The 26,169-nt window shown below is 38.1% G+C and overlaps 6 protein-coding genes across 8 annotated transcripts; 1 reads left to right on the forward strand and 5 right to left on the reverse strand.

The window, feature by feature from the left end:
- The first annotated feature begins 280 nt into the window (after positions 1 to 280).
- LOC106373216 lies at positions 281 to 7,294 on the forward strand. Its single transcript, XM_022693966.2, has 15 exons — positions 281 to 3,591; positions 3,678 to 3,799; positions 3,874 to 3,962; positions 4,040 to 4,075; positions 4,154 to 4,247; positions 4,330 to 4,372; positions 4,444 to 4,544; positions 4,625 to 4,689; positions 4,759 to 5,252; positions 5,318 to 5,402; positions 5,749 to 5,847; positions 5,920 to 6,488; positions 6,555 to 6,690; positions 6,773 to 6,979; positions 7,054 to 7,294. The coding sequence occupies exons 1-15, from the start codon at positions 3,377 to 3,379 to the stop codon at positions 7,165 to 7,167; spliced, it is 2,469 nt and encodes an 822-aa protein (XP_022549687.2). The 5' UTR covers positions 281 to 3,376; the 3' UTR covers positions 7,168 to 7,294.
- A 95-nt stretch (positions 7,295 to 7,389) lies between these two features.
- On the reverse strand, positions 7,390 to 9,223 carry BNAC07G41160D. Its single transcript, XM_013847773.3, has 4 exons — positions 8,907 to 9,223; positions 8,121 to 8,193; positions 7,710 to 7,931; positions 7,390 to 7,612 (listed from the first exon to the last, which is right to left on the reverse strand). Exons 1-4 carry the CDS (start codon positions 9,056 to 9,058, stop codon positions 7,562 to 7,564), a joined length of 498 nt encoding a protein of 165 aa, XP_013703227.1. The 5' UTR covers positions 9,059 to 9,223; the 3' UTR covers positions 7,390 to 7,561.
- A 1,390-nt stretch (positions 9,224 to 10,613) lies between these two features.
- BNAC06G05060D lies at positions 10,614 to 12,218 on the reverse strand. 3 transcript variants are annotated; one of them, XM_022706154.2, is made up of 5 exons: positions 11,934 to 12,218; positions 11,575 to 11,730; positions 11,218 to 11,313; positions 11,000 to 11,120; positions 10,614 to 10,947 (listed from the first exon to the last, which is right to left on the reverse strand). In XM_022706154.2, exons 1-5 carry the CDS (start codon positions 12,186 to 12,188, stop codon positions 10,922 to 10,924), a joined length of 654 nt encoding a protein of 217 aa, XP_022561875.1. In that variant the 5' UTR covers positions 12,189 to 12,218; the 3' UTR covers positions 10,614 to 10,921. The 3 variants fall into 3 exon arrangements, with proteins under 3 accessions (XP_022561875.1, XP_013707773.1, XP_013707772.1); XM_013852319.3 differs by having other exon boundaries at positions 10,614 to 10,952; XM_013852318.3 differs by having other exon boundaries at positions 10,614 to 10,927; positions 11,934 to 12,217.
- A 406-nt stretch (positions 12,219 to 12,624) lies between these two features.
- On the reverse strand, positions 12,625 to 14,096 carry LOC106409628 (tetraspanin-7). Its single transcript, XM_013850227.3, has 2 exons — positions 13,499 to 14,096; positions 12,625 to 13,161 (listed from the first exon to the last, which is right to left on the reverse strand). The coding sequence occupies exons 1-2, from the start codon at positions 14,003 to 14,005 to the stop codon at positions 12,874 to 12,876; spliced, it is 795 nt and encodes a 264-aa protein (XP_013705681.1). The 5' UTR covers positions 14,006 to 14,096; the 3' UTR covers positions 12,625 to 12,873.
- Positions 14,097 to 14,167: 71 nt separating this feature from the next.
- On the reverse strand, positions 14,168 to 15,439 carry LOC106409630 (cytochrome c oxidase subunit 6b-3). The gene is made up of 4 exons (XM_013850228.3): positions 15,172 to 15,439; positions 14,703 to 14,791; positions 14,544 to 14,625; positions 14,168 to 14,461 (listed from the first exon to the last, which is right to left on the reverse strand). The coding sequence occupies exons 1-4, from the start codon at positions 15,181 to 15,183 to the stop codon at positions 14,408 to 14,410; spliced, it is 237 nt and encodes a 78-aa protein (XP_013705682.1). The 5' UTR covers positions 15,184 to 15,439; the 3' UTR covers positions 14,168 to 14,407.
- A 1,507-nt stretch (positions 15,440 to 16,946) lies between these two features.
- On the reverse strand, positions 16,947 to 25,413 carry LOC106409627 (protein REDUCED CHLOROPLAST COVERAGE 2). The gene is made up of 23 exons (XM_013850226.3): positions 25,075 to 25,413; positions 24,932 to 24,993; positions 24,746 to 24,838; positions 24,450 to 24,522; positions 24,030 to 24,356; positions 23,898 to 23,962; positions 23,694 to 23,825; positions 23,560 to 23,601; positions 22,969 to 23,481; positions 22,732 to 22,889; positions 22,022 to 22,535; positions 21,837 to 21,899; positions 21,657 to 21,758; positions 21,235 to 21,543; positions 21,059 to 21,151; positions 20,866 to 20,967; positions 20,355 to 20,459; positions 20,113 to 20,246; positions 19,851 to 20,034; positions 19,614 to 19,745; positions 19,432 to 19,544; positions 19,207 to 19,285; positions 16,947 to 19,109 (listed from the first exon to the last, which is right to left on the reverse strand). Exons 1-23 carry the CDS (start codon positions 25,142 to 25,144, stop codon positions 17,235 to 17,237), a joined length of 5,340 nt encoding a protein of 1,779 aa, XP_013705680.1. The 5' UTR covers positions 25,145 to 25,413; the 3' UTR covers positions 16,947 to 17,234.
- Between the last annotated feature and the right edge of the window lie 756 nt (positions 25,414 to 26,169).

Here is a 26,169-nt window from a genome sequence, read left to right on the forward strand (position 1 = left end):
CAAGAGCCCAAAGAACATGCAGTTAAAACTCACGTACGTATAACTTTCGAACACACCCTTAACAAGGTAAAAGAACTACAATGTACTACGGCTCAATGAACTAAAACAACTACACCAAAGCAAACGACAAATCAATGCAAATGATCTCCTAAGAAGCGATAACACTACAAGAAAACATGCCTATAACGAGGAAAAATTACGAGGAAATATATTCCTCGTAAATTTACGAGAAAATTACTACGATTTTACGACAAAACTGAATTTCGTCGTAAAGTCGTAGTAAAGTTACAAGGAAAATGTTTCGTGGTAATTTACATGTAAATTTACGTCGATTTTACGAGGAAAGAAAAAATTCGTTGTAAAGTTCTTGTAACTTTACAAGGCTTTTACGACGAAACATGTTACCATTAATTTTTGTGAAAACGTGTTTTAAGCATGCTTGACCAAACTGATACCCTCGGTTTAGAGATTTTGGAATAACTTGATTAGCTGCTATCAAAGTTACACCTCGTGAACGAATAGTTGCTAGAGAAGAATCACTTTTGCAAGAAGAAGTGTGTATCACTGAAGTGGAAGTATCTGAACAACAAACTGATGACATCCTTCTAATTGATGTGGATAACCGTCAATATGAAGATCTTTTCGACGATATGACGGATGAAGAAAGTGAAGAAGAGTTCGATGCAAGCGATTGTAATCATTGTACTGATATTGTTGAAAACTCGAATGATTCAGAATGATGTAATATATGTTTTAAATATTTTTAAAAAATATATAAATCAGTTTAAGACTTAATGCAAGTGTATATTGTTTGGTTATAATAATTATTTGTTGGCTTTTAAGGATTTAATTGGAGTTTAGAGTTTAAGAGAAAATAGGATAAATGGGAGAATGGGGGAATGGGGTAAAAGGGATATGAGGTTATAGGTAAGAGAATTTGGGGGTTAGGGATTTGATTTTCAGGGATTCAGATATAGTCGTAGTAAATTCGTCGTAATGGAAAACACGGGCCTGGTATATTCCTTGTAATACACGTGTCCTTGTAAATTCGTTGTAATCATTTCCTTGTAAATTCGTTGTAAAGATTTCCTTGTAAATTCGTTGTAATGCTCCCTTGCAAATTCGTTGTAACTCTAAAAACGCGGGCCTGGTAGATTTGTCGTAAACATGTGTCCTTGTAAATTCGTTGTTATTCTTTCTTTGTAAATTCGTTGTAATGCTTTCCTTGTGAATTCGTTGTAACTTTACAAGGATTTTTTTCACGAAACATGTTACCATTATTTTTGGTGAAAACGTGTTTAAGTTGTTTTACCAAACTGATTTTGTTGTAAGCATTCTCAAGCCAAGCAAGTTAATTTCATTTCATACCCTCGGTTTATAGATTACAGAATAATTTGATTATTTGCTATGAAGTGGTTGTTTGATTATAGTACTTATAACTTGCGTTTTAAGGATTCAATTGGAGTTTAGGGTTTAAGAAAAAATATGATAAAGGGGATGATGTGGTAAAAGGGTATGGTGTAAATAGATAAGTGATTTTGGGGTTTAGGGATTTAATTTTCGGGGTTTCAGATATAGTCCTAGTAAATTCGTCGTAATAGAAAACACACGGGCCTGGTAGATTCCTCGTAATACATGTGTCCTTGTAAATTCGTTGTAATGCTTTCCTTGTAATTTCATTGTAAAGCTTTCCTTGTAAAGTCGTCGTAAATTTTTCCTTGTAAATTCGTCGTAAATATTCCTTGTAAATTCGTTGTAATTCTAAAAACGCGGACCTGGTAGATTCCTCGTAACACTAAAAACGCGGGCCTGGTAGATTCCTCGTAAAATTACGACGACTTTACGAGGAATGTTGTTTTCTTATATAAACTCGAAACATGAATGAGGAATGCCTCCTTCATTCATCTCAAACCACTCCTCTCCTTCTCTCAAAGGTATGTTGTTTTTAATATTAATTTAGGTTTAGGTGGTTAGTTTAGGTAATTAGTTTAGGTGATTAGTTTAGTTAATTAGATTAGGTGGTTAGTTTAGGTGGTAATTTTAGGTAACAAAACTATATTCAAATATTAGGTTGAGGCATTTAAACGACTGATTAGATATTTTTTTAAAAAAATTAAATATATTTTATTTTCTTATAATTTTATGTAATTAATTATATTAATATGTTTCTTTTTTCAAGGTGGCTCCTAAAAAGATGGAACTGACGGTATGAATAAGCTTCATCAATGAAGCCACAAGGACGACTTCATCCTACTCTTCGAGACGAAACTCATAGATAAAGTACGAGACTCTCCAGGAAGAAACACCTCCAACAACTACTTCGACGGCGTTCTCCCTTAGCTTTTTATTTTTCGATTTTTTTGTTTTCTATTATTAATTTGAATATTATTTTATGACATTTATATATTTTTTTAAAAAAATATTTTAATTTTCAATATTTTATTTTATAAATTATATATTTTGATTTTGAGTATTTGATAATAATATAATAATATGACAATGAGATGTAAATTTCTCGTAAAGATTACGAGGATTTTACAAGTACTTCCTTGTAAAATCCTCGTAATCTTTACAGGAAATTTACTAGGAAATACTTGTAAATTCCTCGTAAATATTACAAGGACTTTACATTAAAAGACTTGTAAATTCGTCGTAAATTGTACAAGTACTTAAAGACGACTTTACAAGGAAACTATACGAGTCTTTTACGATGAAGCGTAACTACGAAACTACGACGAAATACTCTCTTTCGCTTTTACAACGAATTTATTTCGTCGTAAATGTTACATGGAAGTTACGACGAATCTTGCATTACGACGGGCGTTTTACAACGAAACACTATTCCTTGTTAATTCGTTGTAACCCTTCTATTACAACGAATTAACAAGGAATATGACCCTTGTAATAAATATGTTTTCTTGTAGTGTAACAATAATCTGGATAAATCGATGCTGCCCTCAGCACGCCATATAAACCATCCATTTGTAGAACCTAAAGACACCGTAGCGCCTTCTCAACGCGGATCTATCGCTACCGCTTATGGCCTGCCGTTTATTTTATCAAACTCTAATTAATAGTTTTACTTTCCTATTTTTATTAGAAACAATCCAAATGGTTTTTTTTGGGTAAAATATTCCAAAATGGTTGATATTTCCCGGCAAAAGGGTTAACGACCATAAAAGCTAATGCAAGCATTTCTATAGATAGAGAACGATCGTCCTACACACATCACACCTATTTGTATTCTCCTTCGTCCACCATATTCTTATTTACCCAATAAAACTGAGTTATTTGAGAATAAAAAAAAAAAACCAAAAAGACAACATTTTAATCAGGGAATGCTTTTGCGTTTGGTTCAAGGATTTGTTTGGCAGAAATGGAGCAGAAGAGCGTGTTGTTCTCAGCGTTAGGGGTCGGTGTTGGTTTAGGACTCGGGCTAGCTTCAGGTCAAGGTTTAGGTAAATGGGCAAACGGCTCGGTTTCTGCAGAGGATGGTCTTACAGGAGAAAAGATTGAGCAAGAGTTGGTGAGGCAGATTGTTGATGGAAGAGAGAGTGGTGTCACTTTCGACGAGTTTCCTTATTTTCTAAGGTAACATCAACATTGCTTGTGTATCAAGAAAGATGCATTTGTTTATATTACCATACTCATGATGCTTAACTTTGATCATGTTGCAGCGAGAAAACTAGGCTTTTATTGACAAATGCAGCTTATGTTCACCTAAAGCAGTTTGATATCTCTAAGCACACGCGTAATCTTGCACCTGCGAGTAAGGCTATTCTACTGTCTGGACCTGCAGGTTAACATCTCTCACCCTTTTGTGTTCATCAAACCTCAATCTCCTCAATGGTTTTTGTGTAATTTTCTTGGCAGAGTTTTATCAGCAAATGCTAGCAAAAGCATTGGCTCATTACTTTGAATCGAAACTATTACTACTAGATGTGACAGACTTCTCTATTAAGGTGATAACTAATCCCATATAGTTTTAGTAGTTTCCATGTAAAGAGTAGCTTTTGTAAGCTTTTATCTTTTGATACAGATACAAAGCAAGTACGGATGCGTCAAGAAGGAACCTGTATGTTACTCTGTGATCTTATGTTAGTGTAGCTTACATTTGTGACTGTGTGTTTATTTCTTATCTACTGTTTGCTAGTCTCACAAGAGGTCTATTTCTGAGCTGACGTTGGACAAAATGTCGAATCTAGTGGGATCTTTATCTATGCTCACCCAAAGGGAACAACCAAGAGGTACATACATTCTCAATGGTCTTAGAATTAATTTTTTTTGTTCCTAATGAACCTCAAGTGTAAGCATTATTTTAAATGGCAGGGACCTTGCGTAGGCTCACTAGTGGCAACGATCTTACCTCAAGGTACATTGGTTCTGGAACAATATTGCTTTATCTGTCTTATGTAAGCTTACTAGTTCCTTTTAACGTACCAGGGGCTTTGAAGGTTCAAGTCATCCTCCACAACTCAAGCGAAATGCTTCTGCTGCTTCTGATATCAGTAGCATATCATCCCGTTCTGGAACTTCTGTTTCAGGTATGGAAACGTCTTATTTGTATTAACCTTCAGATTCTTAGACATCTTGTTCATTTTGTGACTGTTTATACCTTTTATAGCTTCAAGCAAACGCAGTACAAACTTGTGTTTTGATGAGAGACTATTCCTTCAGTCACTTTACAAGGTAATACCTCTAAATCATCATGGAATGATTCAGTTCAACTCTTAAACTGAACTACTGTTATCTTTACAGGTCTTGGTTTCAGTTTCGGAAGCCAGTCCTATTATAATATACCTAAGGGACGTTGAGAAGCTTCTTCAGTCAGAAAGGTTCTACAAACTGTTCCAGAAGCTCTTGTCTAAGCTCTCTGGACCTGTTTTACTTCTAGGCTCAAGACTATTAGAGCCTGAAGATGACTGCCAACAAGTAGGAGAAGGCATTTCCGCTTTGTTTCCTTACAACATCGAGATCAGACCACCAGAGGATGAGTCTCAACTCATGAGCTGGAAAACTCGATTTGAAGACGATATGAAGCTGATACAGTTTCAGGACAACAAGAACCACATAGCTGAGGTTCTTGCGGCTAATGATTTAGAATGTGATGACTTAGGTTCGGTATGCCATGCAGATACCATGTTCCTGAGTAGTCACATTGAGGAGATTGTGGTTACTGCAATCTCTTACCATCTGATGAACAACAAAGAACCTGAGTACAAAAACGGAAGGCTTGTAATATCTTCCAACAGGTACTAAAGACACCTTATTATCTCTTCAACAAAGCAACTTAACTGATTAAATGATTCTGCAACAGCTTGTCCCATGGACTAAGTATATTCCAGGAAGGTCATAGATGTCATGAGAACTCCTTGAAGATGGACAGAAACACTGACTCCAAGGTATTCACAGTCCTGAGTCTGGCTGAGCTTTTGAAATTTTAAGATGATTGACATGTTCCATTTCGGAGTTTTTTCGGTTTTTTCGACTTAAAACAGAACTATTTCTAATTGGGTTCCATTTCGAATTTTATTTAAAAAAAGAAACTCAATCCTAGCCCGACATTATCCGAACCGATCGATCCAAAAAATGTCCGGTTCATAAACGGGTTCTAAACACCCTAATTCGAATAACTCGAAATTCGAATAACCCGAACCGAACCGAACCGAAAATCCTAAATGCCCAACCCTAGTTCTGACCATGTGCTTGAAATATTAAGTGAGTGGCGTGTTTATGGCTCTGGTGCAGGGAGAAGAAAGTGAAGGGATAATAAACAGTGAGCTCAAATCTGAGTCTACTCCTTCAGCACAGAATGAATGTCCTCTGCCTCCAAAAGCACCTGTTAATGTAAGCTAAAACATACTATTCAACGTTCATATCTCAATGTATCTGCCTCACCTTACAGGTTTGGTTTTGTAGGAGGTGCCACCTGACAATGAATTCGAGAAGCGCATAAGACCAGAGGTTATCCCAGCAGATGAGATTGGTGTGACGTTTGCTGACATAGGTTCATTGGATGAAACCAAAGAATCACTTCAAGAACTTGTCATGCTTCCTCTTCGTAGGCCTGACCTGTTCAAAGGTGGTCTTCTCAAGCCCTGCAGAGGAATCCTTCTCTTTGGACCACCTGGTACTGGCAAAACCATGATGGCGAAAGCCATAGCAAACGAAGCTGGAGCTAGTTTCATAAACGTGTCAATGTCCACAATCACTTCAAAATGGTTTGGAGAAGATGAGAAGAATGTGAGAGCTTTGTTCACACTTGCAGCTAAAGTGTCTCCGACTATTATCTTTGTGGATGAAGTGGATAGCATGCTGGGGCAGAGGACTAGAGCTGGAGAGCATGAAGCTATGAGGAAGATTAAAAACGAGTTCATGACGCATTGGGATGGGCTTATGTCGAGTTCAGGTGATAGGATTCTTGTTCTTGCAGCAACAAACAGGCCGTTTGATCTAGATGAAGCCATCATTAGGAGGTTTGAAAGAAGGTAAGGTGATCTAACTTGAAACCTTGAGCTTGAGTTGTACTAACTCCATGTTTTGTTGGGAGGTAGAATCATGGTTGGTCTTCCATCGGTGGAGAGCAGGGAGAAGATCTTGAGAACTTTACTGTCAAAAGAGAAGACAGAGAATCTTGATTTCCATGAGCTTGCGCAGATGACAGATGGCTACAGTGGAAGTGATCTCAAGGTTTGAGACAACTCTCATCTCTTTTTACCAACACCATAATCTTCTCTTCATGGACTGATTCTAGTGAACATTATGCAAACAGAACTTTTGCACAACAGCTGCATATAGACCAGTGAGGGAGCTGATAAAGCATGAGTGCTTGAAAGACCAGGAGAGGAAGAAGAGAGAGGAAGCAGAGAAGAGTAGTAGTGAAGAGGGAACAGAAGCAAAAGAAGAAGAAGTATCTGAGGAGAGAGTCATAACGCTGAGAGCTTTGAGCATGGAAGACATGAGAGTAGCTAAAAGCCAGGTAAGTTAAAGACACTTTGTTAGGTTTAATGATCTTTGTGCAAAAACAAAAGCTAATTGATTAGCATTTTGCAGGTAGCAGCTAGTTTTGCAGCAGAAGGAGCAGGAATGAATGAACTGAAGCAGTGGAATGAATTGTATGGAGAAGGAGGCTCCAGGAAGAAGGAACAGCTCTCTTACTTCCTTTAGTAACATCTTTATGAGTCTAATACTTCATTAGTATTACTATTATCATACTATTAAACATTAAAATCCGGAGATTTTGTAAATAAAACATGTACAGTTAATTATCTTTTGTATATTATTAATTTATAAAGTTTAAACTGTTTATGTCTTTTGCTGAATGCTCTTGCCAAGGAGAAGCATCATTTTTATATTTCACAGATTTTAGAAATAAGATTAGACCAAACATTTCTGCAACATTATTTCATTTCTTTTACGTATATAATTCGTGTACCCTTCTTAGGATCTGCACATAGACATAGCCGAGGAGTATAAAATGTTAAAGAACTTACATGAACAACATCACTAGAAAATAGAGTAAACCAAATGGTCAGGTTTGATTGTGTACTGTTGGGAGATTCTATGTTGACGGAGTGAATAGATGCAGAAGCGAAGACCAATAACCAACCAACTGCAAGTTATAAAATGCAACACAGAGTCTTAGTACAAAGTCTTTCTCGATCACAGGCTCACAGCAATACTGAGTGAAGTGTAGAATATAAACAAACCTGAGCCAAGATACCCTTCCCCGTTTGGGCTTCGATTATAAGGCCAATGGTGAGCCCTATGATTGCCCAGGCTCCGTTAATAGCCTCTATTTCACGCCTTCTCTGTTGCCTCTCTCTGCCTTTGATCTCTTCCATTTGCTTGGCGGCTAATCTCTTGGCCTCAAGAGGGTCTACCATGATTACCTCTTTTTTGGCCTTTACTTTTCCAGGAGGAGGAGATGCCTACACAAACACTCAGGCATGGGCAGAAACTTATAAACTACACTATTGAAAGACTCAACAACCATTCACAATATCTCAGACTTTACTATCTTAACAAAGGGTTACATGTAACAGAGATTTGGATCCTAGTTTTACCAGGAAATGGAATGTTCTTATAATATCACAGCAAAAATGGGAGTAAGGTCATACATTTGGATTAGCTAGGACTCGAACTGCTCCACCTCTGGATCTTGTTGCATCTTGGTGTCTTCTTAGTCCCTTTCTGAGAAACCACACAAAGATATAGTGGAAGATATTTAACTATCAAAAGCAATGACATGAGAAAATAATATTAAAAACCAAGCTTGGATACTTTCTTTCTCATGGTCTTATTATCATCTTACATAAACAAATGTCATTAATTCATTCAAGAGACGAGGCAACAAAAGAGAAGAAATAAAACTGGAAATGGAATACATGGGAACAAACGCAAGACATGCAAATGCGGAATAAGAGGAATGCTTATCTCATTAACGTCCAATTCGGTATGCCAAACTTTAAGTTAAACAATACACCAAAGAATGTGAATGAGATGGTTACCAATAACTAAACGCAAGAGCAAAAACATTCACATCACAAGTGTGATACATGTAAAAGTGAAACACTTCCAATTAAACCGTTTCCATAAAAAAAAACAAAAACAAAAATGTTAACCAAACATCAGAAGGAGGCATTACTCACAGACAAGACAACATCTTGACTAAACATTAGAGACGGTAAAAACCATGGATCCAACATTCAGTTACAGAGTCGGACACTTCAATGGCGCGTAGCTACAGAAAATCACAACCCAGAATACGAATTTGAAAAATAACGAGACAGAACACTACTACATACGATGTTCATTCCGAAAGTTCAAATCTTTCGCCAACATATGAGAAACGGAGAAATGTAATTCGACAAGGGGAGAGAAACATATTTCAGAGAGAAACTTACAGTAGAGAAGAGGAAGAGGGAGTCAAAGGAATAGTAAAGCTTCCACGGAGATTGGAAGAAGAAACTTGAGGATCAGCAGCTCCAAGGGAGAAGAAGAAGATAGACGGCGTTTGAGAGAAAGACGACGTCACCACCATTTCTAAGCCTTTCATATTTCCCACGCGCCTTTCTCTGTTTTTTTTTTTTTTATATTCGTTTTGAGGTTTAAGTTACCAAACGCCAGTTAACACGCCGCCGTTTTAGACCCACCAATAACAAGAATAAAAAACATCTTAAATCTTATCCACTATCCAATAAAAGTTCTAGAGGGTGACTTGATTATACAAGACACTGGATTAGCACTCAGACTATGTTTAACATTAATCTATTATTATTTATTCTAAAGGAATTGTTAGTGCTATATACAAAGACCAATGACAAATAATTCCAATTTGCATCATATGGTTGTGATTCAAATCCTAAAGTTCTTGGTGTAAAAGTATTAAATCATTAACTTAAGGGGCTTTCACAAACTTTTTTTTTCTAAGCAAGTTAGAGGTTGATTGTTTGTAGTTTTTAGACTAGTTTTTGGTTGTGTTTCAAAAAAAAAGAACTAGTTTTTGGTTTTTGTTTTCTCGAAAAACATTTTTTCTCCAGTCAAGTTTTAATTTTTAGTTTTTGTTTTTGTAAAAACCATTTCATTTGCCAATCAAGCTTTTTAACAAATGGATTCCCTAAAATTTAGGGAAATTAGTTTTTGAAAAATTTAACCAATTTATGAAGAGAAACCAAAAACCAACTTTTGTTAGCTTTTATGAAAAAAAAACGAATTTTTTTTTGAAGAAACTACTACATTTTAATTAATTAATAAATAATATTTTCATAAAGATAAAATTATCATACAATTTTTGTACTTTAGATATCATTTAAATAATAATCTGAAATACTTTATTTGTGTTTTATATCTCTAAAATAAATTTATATATTTTATAAATAATATTAATTAATTTTAAAATTAGTTATTAATTTCTATAAATAAAATAATTGAATATTTTTAATAATTAGTAGTCACATTAAAAATAACTAAAAATTAGAAAACATAATATGTTTTATTCATAAAATATATTGTATTAATCTTGAAAAATAAAAATGGCCATTCATCTTTAAGAAAATACAAATAATTTAAAATTTTATAATTATTTTCAAAATTTGAGTATTTTTATTTTTGTATAATTTATAATATTTATATAAGAAAACTATTGCTATTCAAGTTTTTACAAATTATAAATAATTTATATAAGAAAAATTTATAAGTAGTTTCAAACTTTTAAATAATTTTATTTTGTGTAATTTTATATATATTTTATTTATATTTTCTATAATATATTTTTTAATATAATCACTAAAATAGTTATTGTATTTTATTTTAAATAATAATCACAATATTTTGATAAATTTTAATTGTAAATATAAATATTTATTGCTATTTTGTTGTATTATTTTAAAGTAACGTATTAAGTTTTGAAAAATAAAAAAAATACAGCAAAACCAAAAACCAAAATCAAAATCTAGAAACCAGAAACCAAAAACCAAAAACCAAAAGCTGAAAACCAAAAACCAAAATCTAAAAAACCAAAACTAAAATTTAAAAACAAAAAACTAAAACTAGAAACTATTGAAACAATCGTCAGCTTAATAAGTTACAATGTTGGTTAAAAGAATCAGATATGTGCAAGGAACTGATTTTTAAGACAAGAAAGAATTTTACAAACCTGAAATAAAAGTAATTCTATTTGCGAGTTGTATAAAGTTTTTTAATCGACTGCCAAGACCATGTATACAAATTTAATTATGAAAAGATCTACATTTTGACATGAATCATGAAGTAGGGAGAGAGAGCCAGAGGAGGAGCCGTTGTGGCCTATTGAGGTATCGAGCTTGCCACGCCGGCTCAGCACTCTCTTGCTCGAACCCACATTTCATGTATAGCCTCTTCGCTGCTTCATTGACCACCGTCACATGCACGTACATATCCGTTATTCCTGGAACCATACCACAACTCCTTTTCTAAGTCCAGTTTTAGAGTGTTTATTATTATAATCAAAAGTTCTTACCCCATTCTCTAGCAACTACTTTGGACTTTTCAATGAGTTTGTAACCAACTCCATTACGATGCAGCTCTTTCGCAACACAGACGTTGCTCAAGTATGCCCTCGCAAAATCCACACTAAACCCCTATATAACAAAAAGGACTATAAGCTTGTCTACTATCAGATTGAAGATTTTTTTGTTTTTGTTTTTGTTATATACAAAGTTTGATAACAACAAATACCTCTGGTTTTGTTCCAGCGATTTCATCAGGAAGCCAACGGCATTGGTTAAGATCAAGGCTCCCCACCACAACTCTATCTTCTATCCCATCAGAGAACTGAGAAACAGATGAAGCATAGCACAAATCCATATCATACCCCAAAGCAACAATGAAATATTGGTCTATAACCCAAAATTTTAAAAATGTACATAAACACAAAATCTCCAAATTGTTTAAAACAAAATTTTATTAAATTTTTTACTAAATTGTGTATACTTATGAAAGGAAGCCTCTTCAAAGTCCCTTGAAAAAAAGTCTGTTATATTTACTCTACTGGGATAAACAGGTACTACAAGATGACTAAATGAAAAGACAGACCTTACATGCAGAGAAAAAATCCTCAGAAGAGGTTGATAGTTGCGACAATGGAAGAGTAGCATTTACGCAGGACACCCTCGTAAAACCTTCTCTTTTTCCAGAAACTCTCTCCTTAAGCGCCTCGAACTCACGCTCCGCCAAGTATCTTCTGTGATCCTAAAAGAAACTTGAACAGCAAAACGTAACATCAGCACAAGAACATAAGGAGAAAACCCATCGAAGAGAAACACTTTCAAACCAAATCACTCAATAACATGATATCTACCACATTCAAGATCTTCTTGAATATGTATAGGATGCACACTCCCAAAGTCCAAAACCAAAGATACCAAACAGATGTAATAGGGAGAAGAACTGACTTGGATATTGTAAGAAGAAGGGTTGAGTTCGTTGAAGGTCCGCACGCGGAGGCAAGCTGCAGCCCAAAGCTCGTCCTCAGACACTGTTTCGGATATGACCATCGCTGACCTGTCGATCGCTGGAGCAAGAATGTGTGAGGCGGAGATAGGACGTAAACGGAGCCTACAGGAAGGAGAAGACCGGAATCCATCTGTGTTTGACTTGCTGAAAATGGCGACAGAGCATGAAGGAAGAGGTGAACAGAGAAACGCCATTTTCTGGTGGACTAACCATGTCCTCACCTTCTTGCTAAGCTTCAAGCTCCAATATCTAGGCCCACTGGGCCCACAATTTTTTTCGTTATTTTTTTTTAACATTTTCAATTTGTTTGTCTGAAAATTTAATTTGAACAACCAAAATCTACATCCAAAATTCCAAACTATTTCATAATATCTGACATAAATATTAAATGTCTACAAAAATAATAATTGAATCCGAAATATTATGAATCGAACCGAATCTAAAATGTATCTCAAACAATTGTTATAAAATTTACATGAATCCAAAACATTATTAAGATTGTCCCAAATAAAGTAATAGTTACAAAGTATTGAAAGATTACAAAGAGGATGGTTAAGATGATGTGTACCATGAGTCAGACTCTTTGTCATTATCCTATGATTGTATGTCTTCCCATGCATCCAGCTCTAATTGGTTCAAAGATATATCATTTCATCAAATAATAGAAAGAAAACATACTTTCGGTGGACAGACATAAGAAAAATTCGACTAATTAACAGATGAAGAAGCTACTACTACACACACACAAAAGAACTAGAAATAGTAGCACAAAGCAAGTCCCGTTGTAACTCATTTAGTAATATGTTGCATATTTTAGATATCTTCTTTGTTCTTGGTCTTGGTTTGGAGGGCTTCTTTTTTATCACAGCACATAAGGATCTAACGCCATCTGCGTTTCCTATTGTTCCGGAAGGCGCAACAACCAACAGAGTAGACAATAATGAGGAATACAAGGAAGACAATGTTCACCTCAGCCACTTTTTTCCAGGAATTTCTGAGGTTGTCGAGCAAACCGGCCTTGCAGGCTTGGCAGTTGTAGCATAGAGTCCCCGGTTTATTGTCCCAAACGTTACAGTCCTCGTTTGTGTATGGACCAGTAGTCTTTGTCCAATTAGTCGGCCTCACATAGGTGAAGTTACAATCATTGGACGGCTTACAGCAACCAGACTACACAAGTGAAGCAAAAGTATAAAAAAACATTTTGGTGAAAGTCCACATTATAACTTAATATGAAATTAGACTACTCACATTTATCTACCCAACACAAGAACTTGGGTATCATGTTAAATAACCAGACAAATGCTACCTAAACTATCAGTGTGGATAGATAAAAGAATCACTAGTATTGTTATATTTTCAATAGGTTAGAGAATCTAAAAGCAGCTTTTCAGACTAATCTGAGAATGTGAATAAAGGAACTGATCAAAAAGAGTTTCAAAAGACTAAACTCTTTATTAGAATAGGCTTGTGTGTTTGTATTGCTATTAAAGCAAAATGGTCTGACCTGAAGGGCATTGAGATTAGTCTTGTAAAACTCATTGACGGTGACACTGGCGTAGCGACTACTGAAAGTAGAACACACGTTGGAGTAAACCAAGCAGCTCATGATCCGGTCCCAATTCTTAGCATTGCTAACTCGCTTCTGGAGCCAGTTAGAGTAATCACCTACACGGTACTCCTTATACCCTCTATCCGACAAAACCTCACCGGCGCCGCGGTTGGTGACGACAAAGGCGAAGATGGTAAAACAGAACCCGAGGAGTATGAGAAGGAACATAGCGAAAAGGTAAAGCCATAGGAGGCAAGAGACACGGCAGCAAGCGCCGACTAGACCAGCGATGGAGACAAACATGAGGAAGATTCCGAGAGCGACGATTGGTTTGTCGAGGAACCGCTCACACTCGGTGGCTGCATTTTTGCCGAGCCAGATTCCGGCGGAGAGGATGGGGACTGAGAGGAGGAAGGTGAAGAAGTTAAGGATTCCGACAAGGTTATTGCTACACTCAACCATTGTTTTTATATATATATATATTTTTTTGTTTGGTCTTTACGGCAGAGCTCTAAAGTTTTATGTCCGGTGGAAACTAAAAAGGCCACTCATGTCGCCGAAGTTAATTCTTTACGCAACTGTTAGTTTTGTCCGTTACGAAATCTGTTGGGATGTAACTGTCAATGACAGGTAGACAATTTGCATATTAGACCCTCAAATTGTTGGAAATGACAAAATAGACCCGAGAATTAACAATGGAGTCCCAGGTCCAAAGTCAAATCATTATTAATCCAAAAGAATGTCTTGCAGTTTATTTTATTTGATCAACCAAAGAAAAAAAGATTAACAAAAAGATAGAGTGACTCATCCACACGACCTTCTGGCCTCAAAGAAAACATGATAAAGAGAGCTTTCTGGCTCGGATCAGAGAGGACCAGGGAAAGTTCCGGTCTCCCTCTGCTCATTCCACTTGTCAACCTACGGAAAGATCAGCGCATAAGTCACTAATGCTGGTGAAGATTATGAAGAAACAGAGCAAAAACATAAGAAAGTAACAAACCCATTCTCCAGGGCAGAGAGCGCGGTAGTACTTGGCGAACCTCTCGCAATCATTGGAGTCCTCACCCTTTGCAGTTGTGCACCTACAAAGATGGTTTTGTTGTTTGAAGTTAGAATAGATTGAAGAGAGACACTAACTCAATCAGAACAAGAGTAGTACCTGTGGAACTCAATGTAACGGGTGAAGCAATGCCTTGTCTGGTTCGTTGTAGGGAAGCGGAAATCAGCAGGAGCCGTTTTCAGTTCGATCTGATGATTCAAACAGAAACACAAGTAAGACACTTCTTAGTGATTTACAAAGATGAAACCCGATTGAGAAAAGATATAAAAAAAAACAGAGATACACTTAGAATTCAAAGCTTCATCTTTTCTTCCATTGCAATAAGATATATATATATATTTCTTCTCTATTAGAAAAACGTCTTTACAAATCAAAGCTTTCATCTCTCTTTGCCTTTCGATTCTTAAATCTAACTCTCGACCATATTGAACACACACCACACAAGCAACCAAACCAAGTAGCTAAGCTAGCTTCCATCAAAATCGAATTACATACAAAGAATCTAAACGATACGTGGTGCTCAAATCAGATCTTGAATCGAGGTCGAATATGAAAGAAGAACGATTACCTCATCCTCCATGGCTGATCTGAAGAGGAACGATGAGAAGGTTTGGTTGGTTAGACTTGGGAGAAAGAGGAGACGCAATCGATTGAAAATGAAGTTTGAAGATAGCTTTCAGTGTTGGGCTTCCATAAAATAATGGGCCTAAGATTATAGTTTTTGTTGGTTCAAAGTTTTAACGATCCGATGGGTTAAAATCGGTTTACTGTAACGATTTGATTCCGTTTTAGTCTGGCCGATTTCATTTTGGTTGTTGGATCTCCTCCTCCAGTGTTGAGCAAAGAGGTGCATCTCTGTGACTCTGCTTCTTCGTTGAATTCTCAAGCTCTCAAAATACAAGATAGAGATATTCACGGTGTTCGCTTTTTGGGTGTTCATGGGCTTCCTAAAACATACTTTCGTGAGTTTAACAAAAGAAAGCATAGCTTTACATTTTAACCCAAAAAACGGTTTTATCGTTAAAATAAAAAATTAAAGATTTTGACGGAAAACATAATTTCACAATTTTGACGGAAAAATGTATTCTATAAATTTGGCGGGAAAATGCAATTTTTCGGTTTTGGCGGGAAACATAATTTCTTGGTTTCTGCGGGACACATAATTTTTCGTTTATGGCAGAAAAACGCAAATTTTCAATTTTGGCGGAGAACGCAATTTCTCATTTTTGGCAACAAAACGCAATTTTCGGTTTTGGCGGGAAAACACAATTTCTCGATTTTAATGAGAAAGCGCAATTTCTCGGTTTTAATGAGAAAGCGCAATTTCTCGGTTTTGACAGGAAAACACAATTTCTCGGTTTTGACAGGAAAACACAATTTCTCGGTTTTGACGGGAAAACATAATTTCTCGGATTTTGGCGGGAAACACACAATTTCTCGGTTTTGGCGGGAAACACACAATTTCTCGGTTTTGGCGGGAAACACAAAATTTCTCGGTTTTGGCGGGAAAACGTAATTTCTCGGTTTTAACGAGAAAACGCAATTTCTCGGTTTTGCCGGAGAAAAAAAACAATTTCTCGGTTTTGGCGAGAAAACGCAATTTCTCGGTTTTGGCGAAAAAATGTAATTTCTCGGATTTTGGCGGAAAAACGTAATTTCTCGGGTTTTGGCGGGAAAACGCAATTTCTCGGTTTTGGCGGGAAAACGCAATTTCCCGATTTTGGCGGGAAAACGTAATTTCTCGGTTTTGGCGAGAAAACATAATTTCTCGGATTTTGGCGGGAAAACCTAATTTCTCGGATTTTGGCGGAAAAACGTAATTTCTCGGTTTTGGTGGGAAAACGCAATTTCTCGATTTTGGCGGGAAAATGAAACTTCTCAGTTTTGGCGGGAAAACACAATTTCTCGGTTTTGGCGGGAAAATGCAATTTATCGGTTTTGGCGGGAAAACGCAATTTCTCGGTTTTGACAGGAAAACATAGTTTTATAGTTTTGACAAGAAAAAAACATACTTTTATAATTTTAGAAAGTAAACATAATTTCAAAATTTTAGAAATAAAATCCAATCTAATAATTGAAAAATAATTTTAAATATTATTGGATGTCCATGGACATGCCAATTTGGAAATGATCTCTATTGATCTTTGACATTTGTTTAGACCATTGTCCAATATGGACCACCCATTACTACCAAAAACTGAAGTGGTCCAACTGGTCAAGCCCAATTGGGCCCTGGACGGACCATTTGAAACAGCTCTAATCATGAGCTATCTCGAGGCTATGATGTGGTCTCTGTGTAAAAAGAACTAGTCATGAGCTCACAAAACTGAACACTAGTCACAGTTAATCAAAACAAAAGGAGGAATGAATTTTATTCAGGAAGCTCCTCAACAGAGTTGAATAACTTTCAGTTTTCAGCTATGGAAACCAAAAAAAAAAAAACGAAAGCAGGAAATTGTTAAAGCATGAGGGACAAGTCTTGGTCCTGCGCTGCAACACAAAAGATTCAAATGTAGAAATGCTTTCCTTGTGAAAGTTTTGATGTAACTCAACCTCATCAATGGGAGCCAAGTTTCTCTCCATTCCTTTTAGCCTCAATGTTAAAACTTCAATGACAGAAAAATTGCTTGTTCAATTTGTGACTTCAATTTCACTGTCGCTGTAATCTCCCCAGCACTTGCCTCCTTGTCCTTTCCCATTTTTCTCGTCAGATATCTCTTGCGCTGTGGTTCCCTCTTCACTTACTGCGGAGTGTCCATTTTCAGGTGTTTCAATAGCTTCTTGTGCAATGACTTCTTCATCCTCTGCAGCTTTCTTCTCCTTGTTGCTCTCTCCTTCACCTCCACTCTTCTCCTCAGCCATTTCAGTAGCCAGTGGTGCAGCTATAGTATGTCCATTCTGAGGCTGTACAGGTATGTTACACGGATATGCACCTTCTGCTACTGGCGACAATGGGTACCCATTCTGTGTTATTTCCGTCCCATTTGGTGATGCCAAATAGCCGTTTGGTGACACTGGATAACCATTAGAAACCCATGGTTGACTCGGTATGAACTCAGCCGCGTGAGGGTTCATTATTCTTGGGCCAATGAACTGACTAGCCTCGCCGTTAGACTCAGCGATACTGGGGAAGCTTGGTTTGTTACGAGGAACCCTGTTTCCAGATCGGTTGTAACCACCACCTGAGAGCCTTGGTCCATAGGGAACTCGAGCTGTTACAGACTGATGAGGAGTTGACCTTCGGACATGGTTTACAGGAAGCATTGGCGGTATGTTCAATGGGGAGGGAAGGATTCCCACATGGTCGTTGAATCCTGGAACTGCTATCGAGCCAAAAATTGGAATGGTCGTCGGGGTATAAGGCGGTGCAGAGGCAGAGAGCTTCTTGCTCATCTCCTTTTGTGCCTCGCATGCCTCTTGTTTTTCTCCATCTGCAACAACTGATGCCTTTGGGCTTGAGTCTCCATTGGCCAGATCTTCCGTTTCACCATCTACTGCTTTCAGTTCAGCACCAGAGACATCCTTATGTTGCTTCACTCCATTTGAGTCCTCAGCCGTTTGTACACTTTCAGATTTTCCTTGGCTTGCATCTGAAACAGCTGTCTCTGTTGGAGATCCTTCTGCTGCTGCCTTTTCAGCCTTGATATCCTCTGGTGAACTCATCGACTCTGATCCACCAACAGCCACCCCTCCTTGTTCATTGCTATCAGCATTTTTCGCTTCAGTTTCTGAAGCCACCAGCTTATTCTCACTAACAACATCCTCAGCCTTAACGTTTTCAGGACCATCTACTGCGACTTTTGCTGCATCCAAAGTCTCTGGGGCAGTCATTTCTTCTGACAACTGCTCCGCAACTATTTTCACAATTGTTCCAGGGGGTGCCAGTGCAACTTCCTTATAGGAAAACAGTTTTCCAGCTTGGGAAGTCACAGGACTCACCATCAGAGTTGGCTTGTTGATCTGTTCGGTGCAAGGTGAGCTTACCAGGGCTGATTTACTGTTAACTGGCTTTTCTACCACTACACTGGAACTGTTTTGCTTTCTGTTCAAACTTGAGCTCTTCAAAAGCTTCTTCGCGTGCTGAGAAGTAGAACCACCAGCTGATATTGAAAGCTCGTTTGAACTGGTCCTTGGGGATGCGAAATTGGTGGATTTTCCTCTGCTTTTTGTTGTCTGCTGGGTCACGTTCATGAAGTCTGTGTTCAGCTTTGCCAGGCTGGGACGGGTTCTTCGCCCAGAAGGATGACGATTTTTTGGGATAGCTTCTTGCCATCCTTCGTCAGAGTCATCATCCACTTGTGCCGTGGACTCTAGCTTAACCAGCGTCAGCTGATCTTGAGGTTGCAAATCACGTTTATCAACCTTTTTTTCTTCAGGTTTTGCTTCTGATTTGTTCTCCTTGTCACTTGAGCTCTCCCCAGTGATACTAGTCGGACTCAGAATTTCATCATCTTTCTGATTATCTTCAGACACAGGTCCTGGACTTTGTCCTGGTCTTCCCTTGACCTGAATAAACATTTTCGATCAAAATATCTGTCACAACTTAGTTAATGAGAGCAGTTCAGTAAAAACATGAATTAAGTCAGCAGAAAGCAATTATAACCTTTAGGCGAGCTTTCCTTTGAGCGTCCCTTGCTTTAAGATCAGTATCCGGGGTTATATAATCTAGCAGGTCCGATACACTGTTATTGGGGAGAAAGCTTATGAGTTGCATAATCCGGACAAGAGTTTACCCAAGATATAACTTTATACTATTTCTATCTTTTGGTCCCCTATGTACAGAATGTAAACGGTGCTAAGAATATATAAAAGGCAAACGTTTTAATACCTGAGATGGCCTTTGCTGGAAATAGAGGCGTCTGGCTTGGGAGTACCATTTCGTGCAGCCTCTTGCTGTTCCAGAGCTTTAGACTCAAAATACTCGAGCCACGCAGCCGCATCCTAAAACAATTCTGGAGCGTAAGAAACTTTTTAAGTGAAACTACATGTAATTAGTAGCTAATTACGCACCTGTGTCCGAAGATCCTCAGGCCCAAGTTTTGCCTGTAGAATCTGTAGAGTTGTCTGCTCATGCTGGACGCTCAAGGAGTATGCTTCCATCAGAGAAAGAGCAATAGCAATGGCATGGTAGCTTGCAGCAGTCTGAAAAAATATATAACAGAAGTAGTTCAATTCTCAAGTGCATCGTTTAAGCTTCCACGGTAAAGTTTACTATTTAAATGCAAGTCCTTGCTTAGCAAAACCAACCTGGATATGATCAGCTCCAAGTAGTCTCTGGTTACATTTCAACGCTTCATGAAGGTATCTTAAAGCCACATGGACATTCCCCAAACCTTCTTCCATCATCGCTACATTAATATAAGTGGCAGCAGTATTTGGATGTGACGGTCCACATGTTAGATGCAGAAGGTACAATGCACGGTTGACATATCTACAACAATAATAACATGTTAGCAGCTCGAAACAATTAATTTTTAGGCTTTGGCTTTGGGAAATGCAGAAAGCATACTTTAAAGCTAATTCTGTGTGCTGGAGACGATAATAGAAGACGGCCAGGTCGCCGTAGCTTTTCATTGTGTCTGGATGATCAAGTCCAAGTTCCCTTTCATTTATGTCGAGTGCTTTCTGCTGATAAATGGTAGCCTGAAAAATCAAAACTGGTTAGTTGCATGCAGTAGAGACATTCTTCTGCACAGGAATTGAATTGAGCGATGCCTTGGAGACAGTCTCGAATTCTTTCAAAGTGAATACCTGGTTAAAGTCCCCAGTATGGTACAGCACAACAGCAAGTAGACTATATGCTCCGGCGGTCATTCTATGATATGGGCCGCACACAGCTACAAGCTTCGTTAATGCCTGTAGAGTCAACCCATAATATCAACTCACTTAAACAGTTTGAAGTATAATAAATACATTCAATGAAAAAGGTGTCAGAAACAAGCTGAAGAGCTAGATATTCCAGTGTAAAATCATCATGCCCGCTAAAACAAAACTCACTAATTCATATTTACACGGGGCTAAGAGTGCCTACTCAGTAAGTCTATGCTAGTTCTAAAAATAAAATTGGTTGATAAGGATGAAAGATGGAGAAACTTGGAAAATAAAAAATGTACTCAATTGCTTTGTTCGCATAAGAAGGATTATATAATGAGTGGTGGCAGGGGACGGCATGCAAAGAAGGGATCAGCGTATTCAGACTAGTCAAGAACTTCATTACCTAGTCAGTATATAAAAAGAGGAAGGAGAAAGTGATCAGTTATACCTTGGTACCATAACTGACAGCATCCTCTAGTTTTCCTTTATCCAAGGAAGTTTTGGATGATTCCAACAACGTGCGTCCATCAGCGGATGAACATGCAACGTGCTGCACACAAAAGCAGTGCTCTTTTGTCAGTTAAGAATTTCACTTTTCTATTATAGCATGTTACTGGAGTAAGATAATTGCAAAATGGTACCTTATATACAGGAACCATACTGACGATATCTAACTTCTTGAATGGACATGATGTGTCCATCTCATAGTCTTTAGGAACAAGCTCCAGTCCAACCTAAAACGATGAGTGAAGCAACATATGAGCATCTAAGGTAGGATTGTCGCAAATGAAAGAAAATCAGATTGACAATCGCAAACCTTGTGTGACAGTCCCCTAAGAATGGAGAATTTTCTCAATTCCTGGCAACCTTCATGCTTCCAATCCCACCCATACCTCTTGGAAATGAAAGTTTCTACCCAGGTCCACTTTATCTTTTCGTCGTATTCACTCTCAGTGTCAGACGGTGTTCCCAATAGGACATTTAAGCATGTTGCTATTGAGATGGCTAGATCAGCTGTGTTTTCAACAGCTGCTACAACAGCCTGCAGTATATGCTTGTATGCCCGAACAATCATTTCATGAATACAGAGGGATTGCACATGAGGGAGCTTGTCAGCCAGCTCGACCTAAGATGAAAGAAGAAAAGAGTGATTACTAAAGAAACGGGCCACTTTGCTTCTCTAAGCATATTCGTTCAATTTGAAGCAAAGGTACCAAAAACTATAATTGAAATGGTTACCACTCTCCCCAAGGAATGCATCTGTAAGCCTCTGGTGTGCATAAAGTCAGTCAGAGTTCTCCCATCGACGGGTGAGAGTTCAAGAGATCCAAAGTCTGCCACCTGCAACGTATCAAGTCGAAGTTCATGAGGAGCTGAGGATTCTTACTATAGAGGGAAGTAAAAGTCCAAGGAACTGACCAGTTTCGGAAGAGCGGTGTCAGTGTAGTATTTGCGGGACATCTCAATCAGCTCTCCTGGTGACTGCAGGGAAAAGTTCATGGAGAGAGAGTACCCAAGGTAAGATTCATAAAAGCAAACTAGGTAAGTAGAAGTCGTCTCTTACTACTATACAATAATGTCATCAGCTGGGGAAACAAACAAACCTTGAGATGAAAACCAGTTTCTGATTCTTTAAGACGCTGATATGCAGCTTCTGTCACCAATTCTTTCCACATCTTTTCCATTTCCTCATTCTGTTTCTCGAGTTCCTTCTGAACCTCAGTTTCTGATTTATTGTCATTGTCAACGGTATTAACAAGGGTATCCTTGCCCTGTTCAGACTTGTTAGCTTTCACATCAATCTTCTTTTTAATCTCCTTTAGAAGTCCACCTTGCTTTCCAAGACCCTTAACAGGTGGTTCAGGCTTAGCATCTTCAGTGTTTTTAGACTCAGTTTTGTTTGAAGCTGGATTTTGAAGATGTTGCACCCAACAAGCTCCCAATTCCCACCTTATAGGCTTGGTTTTTCTTGAGGGCTCAGCCTCTAATTTCTGCAGACTGTCCTCAAATACTTTCCTCACAAGGGACTTAGCCACACGTATTTGTTCTGAGTCTGCATTTGGTGATCTCTGAGCTATGCTGGAAGGAGTTGACGACTTGTGTAACAGAGTTCGCAAGCTGAAATGAATATTCAGAAAATGATTGCTAAATACCATATATTTCCAAATTCACATATAGTATGCCAAAATGTGAATCATGCCAAGAGAGATATGTTAAGCAATGCAAATATGAGATGCCTTTGTTGCTCGAAACTTGTACACAACCATGAGTAACCAGTAATACTAACGCATAATACAACACATGAAGATTTTACCTGTTTACATTCAGTGCATTTGCACCTCCATCTGATTGGTCTTCAATGTCTATATCCTGTGGGAGACTGCCCCCATCCAAGTTAATTTCAGCAGCAACCTTAACAATGGCTGTGAAACCACAATGTCTGACAACCACCACACCCAAGGTCGATGTATCCTGTATGATTGAATAAATCTCAGTAACAAATCCAGCAAGAGAAAGCTAAGAAAATTAGCACAAGCTATAACAAAATTACATGAACCGTCGCACTCTCATCAGCAGTGATCCCTTTAAGCAAATTTCTTTGAGCAAGCTCTTCCTGAGAGATCTCTAGAACTCGAGTCCCATCACTCTTTCGGTCAAGCTTGGCACTGGCATCAGGGTCATCTCTAGCCACCCTTATGACCAAATCACCTACTCTTTGTTCATGGAAAGCCAACGCAGGCGAGAGTTGATTACTCTCTACTACATTCTTTATAATCTCCACTGCTTTGAAAACAGAAACGTCGACGAATAGACTGTGGAGTAGAAAGGCCTTCCTATCTCGAACCTGTCTCTCTTCAGATGTTTTACAAGGCATGGCTGCCAAAATCGCAAACTCCTTGGCCCACTTTCTCTTGTCATGCTTACCAGACCGGCCAACCCCACCGCCATCTCCTCCCCATGTCACATCCTCCACTGGAAGTGACGGAAAAGTAGATGGGCTATCTGCAACAACCGGAAGAACTACCCAAGTGTTTGCCCGGAAACCATAAGGAAGGTTGCCAAACTGAAACAGAACAACAAATTATTATATAATGAAGCCTCTTAAATAATCAACATAGCATACAAAAGAAGCTTAACGTACTTTATTATGCTCAGTGAAGGCTTTCATAAGAGCGTCATAAGCCTGCAACCACAATAACACCAACGATCATAAAACAAAACTGAAAAGAAAGAAAAAAAAAAAGGTTAAACCTTTTATCATCAATTCAAACTTACAGTATCAAAAGGCCTGCTTATCTGTTGCAGCAGCTCAACTAAAGAATGACACAGGAGCTGCTGTTTCCCAGCTGGGTAAAAACCTGTTCTTGACGCAACAACAGTGATAGGCTTCCCACTTGAAACTTTAACCTGCAAAATGGTAATACCAAATCAGTCTTAAGTTTCTCTCAGAAGCAATCAACTAAGAAAGAGTGTCCTTACATCGATTTGAAAGAGATCATCTAATCCTTTATCTTCAATTGATGGACGAACAGACCTTCTGATATCTAGAAGATTCAAGAACGTGAATCAGTAAGCCAGATCAGGCAATGAAGTAGCGAGAAGGAAACTCACATTGGATCGGTGGAGTCAAGTGGGAGAAGGAGAAGAATTCGTAAAACTGCCCGAGACGAGTCGGTGGGCACATGTTGATTTCGCCCTTGTCTCCGCCTTCCGCAGCTTGAGAAGCCTCACATCCGCCGCCGCCGACGACGAGTTTCTTCTCTGGTTCCTTGAGCTTAGGGCTGAGAACGGAATCTGAATCGCCGGCATCCTTGTTTCCAGATTCCTTGGGAGACGTGCGAGATGCCGGAGGTTTCGACGAACCGAAGGCGGTTGTGCAAGCGACGATGTCAAGGAGCCGCCGTATGTGCGCGGTGGCTTGCTCCTCCGTATAGTCCTCTGCGATTTCGAAAAAGTTTTTTTTAATTAATAATCTGCTGTGGGTAACCCTACGGTAGTAAACTACATGAGCCGTTAGATTAAGAGCATAACCTTCGACGATGGTGAGGTGGCAGGGCTTGAGCGATACGATGTCAACGGAGTCCTTGAGCCTAGTGCCACGCACCTGCACCAGAAGAAAATATTGCTTCTTTTGTTTAGGCGGCAAATGTCAGAAACAGAGCTAAAAAAACGTCGTTGTTTTGGGCCTACGCAATACCTATACTGGGCCCATTAGCAAATATTGAAAGAAAATGTTTCTTTAATCAAACTTTTGCAAAGGCGAAAAGATATGCAACGCCGTTAATACAAAATCATCATCGAATATCATAAATGCATGAAGAGGAAACCTGGTGAGAGAGAGAGAAGTTGGTGAAGTGGCATGTCTGAACATGGACCGCCAAGAGCTTCCTCACATCTAAGATTCTGTCCGTGGAGATTCCCTTTCACCAATAACATCATCAACTTGTGTGAATTGTATTCACTGGTTTTTTAAAACATTATCTTATATCAAATGTTAGTGTAAGGCTCAAAACCTTGAGAGTCACTTGGGATTCATCTGGTGTTTCAATACTTATCTCTATGACAGTGGGCAACACTGCACAACCACCACCACAATTTTAAATATTTTGTTATAGAGGAAAAGAAAGCAAAAATTGATTTGAATAACAATGAGAACCTTTCTCTTCCTTCTTCTTCTTATCTCCTTTGCTCTTGTGTGGCTTTGTTTTCCCAGCTTTAGGAGCCATTACCAATGGACACAATACTTAAAACGTTGGGTTACAAAACCCAAATTGAATTTGATATGTATCGAGTTGCATATACCAAGGACTTTTCTAGAGGAAGTGTGTATATGAGTGAATAGTGATGAAAAGAAGGAAGAGGAAGAAGAGAGAAGGCGTGTGTGTTTTATAAGAATGACTTTGTGGTGGTAGTGAGTCTAGTGACAATAAGGAAGGAAGTAAAAGTAGTGATTGAGAAAATAGAGATTTGGAGAGAGAGAAAGAAAGGATAGGATAAGGTGCGAGAGAGAGCTCTTGTTCTCTAAGAGTGTTTTGAGGCTAAGTAAAATTGAGGCCTCTCGTTTCTTTTGTTTGCTTCTTTAACACCTCATCACCAACTTCATCTTTTTCTTCTCTATCTCTATCTCTCTCTTTTTTTTGTTTTTTAAACCAATGATATTAATTATTTCATCATCTAATTGAGATTTCATTCATGACTTCCCATATCAGATTAATCAAATTAGTTTGTTTTATTCTGTAAAAATTAGACATAAACTAGAGAGTGGGCTGGCTCAAAATTAGTATGGATCATCATATAAAAATAAGTCATTGTTTTTGTCTGGGCCTTTTTAGACATAAAGATTATCAATTAAGAATTAAACTTTGGATTATTTTTAAAACATAAAAATTAAACAAAAGCTTCATTAATCTTATTATGAATTTTTTGCTCGAGTCCATTATCCCTTTCTTATTGCTTATCCAATTGTCATTAACCATAGATTAATAGATACGTGAGAACAAAACAACTTAGTCGATATGGTATTGGCCGATTGGGCAAAAACCCGCTAACGGGCCGTGAAATCTGAAATCTCAACCCAATCCCACCTGTAATGGGTTTTTACGGGTCAGGCCCGCATGTCAAGGTTCAAATTCCCATCAGAGTGTTATATTGAAGTAATCTTATATAATAAAGTTGACTTACCTCCCTCCTCATGCGTCCAAGTCATCTGGGAGGTAGGGGCTTTTTTCGCCACGTCAGCTGCTCATTTAAA

This window comes from Brassica napus, chromosome C7 (genome assembly GCF_020379485.1).
Source record: "Brassica napus cultivar Da-Ae chromosome C7, Da-Ae, whole genome shotgun sequence".
Taxonomy (NCBI): Eukaryota; Viridiplantae; Streptophyta; class Magnoliopsida; order Brassicales; family Brassicaceae; genus Brassica; species Brassica napus.

Excerpts from the sequence above, each read along its gene's own strand:
- LOC106373216 (XM_022693966.2), top strand. The coding sequence starts at position 3,377 with ATGGAGCAGAAGAGCGTGTTGTTCTCAGCGTTAGGGGTCGGTGTTGGT. Across the intron at positions 3,800-3,873 it reads TCTACTGTCTGGACCTGCAG|AGTTTTATCAGCAAATGCTA; the intron begins GTTAACATCTCT and ends TTTTCTTGGCAG. Across the intron at positions 4,373-4,443 it reads GGCAACGATCTTACCTCAAG|GGGCTTTGAAGGTTCAAGTC; the intron begins GTACATTGGTTC and ends TTAACGTACCAG.
- BNAC07G41160D (XM_013847773.3), bottom strand. The coding sequence starts at position 9,058 with ATGAAAGGCTTAGAAATGGTGGTGACGTCGTCTTTCTCTCAAACGCCG. Across the intron at positions 8,194-8,906 it reads CCCTCTTCCTCTTCTCTACT|AAAGGGACTAAGAAGACACC; the intron begins GTAAGTTTCTCT and ends GTGGTTTCTCAG. Across the intron at positions 7,613-7,709 it reads GGAAGGGTATCTTGGCTCAG|TTGGTTGGTTATTGGTCTTC; the intron begins GTTTGTTTATAT and ends TATAACTTGCAG.
- BNAC06G05060D (XM_013852318.3), bottom strand. The coding sequence starts at position 12,188 with ATGGCGTTTCTCTGTTCACCTCTTCCTTCATGCTCTGTCGCCATTTTC. Across the intron at positions 11,731-11,933 it reads CTTCTTCTTACAATATCCAA|GATCACAGAAGATACTTGGC; the intron begins GTCAGTTCTTCT and ends AGTTTCTTTTAG. Across the intron at positions 11,314-11,574 it reads ATTTTTTCTCTGCATGTAAG|TTCTCTGATGGGATAGAAGA; the intron begins GTCTGTCTTTTC and ends TCTGTTTCTCAG.
- LOC106409628 (XM_013850227.3), bottom strand. The coding sequence starts at position 14,005 with ATGGTTGAGTGTAGCAATAACCTTGTCGGAATCCTTAACTTCTTCACC. Across the intron at positions 13,162-13,498 it reads CTAATCTCAATGCCCTTCAG|TCTGGTTGCTGTAAGCCGTC; the intron begins GTCAGACCATTT and ends TCACTTGTGTAG.
- LOC106409630 (XM_013850228.3), bottom strand. Across the intron at positions 14,626-14,702 it reads CGTTACATTGAGTTCCACAG|GTGCACAACTGCAAAGGGTG; the intron begins GTACTACTCTTG and ends CCATCTTTGTAG. Across the intron at positions 14,462-14,543 it reads CTCTCTGCCCTGGAGAATGG|GTTGACAAGTGGAATGAGCA; the intron begins GTTTGTTACTTT and ends ATCTTTCCGTAG.
- LOC106409627 (XM_013850226.3), bottom strand. The coding sequence starts at position 25,144 with ATGGCTCCTAAAGCTGGGAAAACAAAGCCACACAAGAGCAAAGGAGAT. Across the intron at positions 24,357-24,449 it reads CCACCTCACCATCGTCGAAG|AGGACTATACGGAGGAGCAA; the intron begins GTTATGCTCTTA and ends TCGAAATCGCAG. Across the intron at positions 21,900-22,021 it reads AAACTGGTTTTCATCTCAAG|TCACCAGGAGAGCTGATTGA; the intron begins GTTTGTTTGTTT and ends TTTTCCCTGCAG.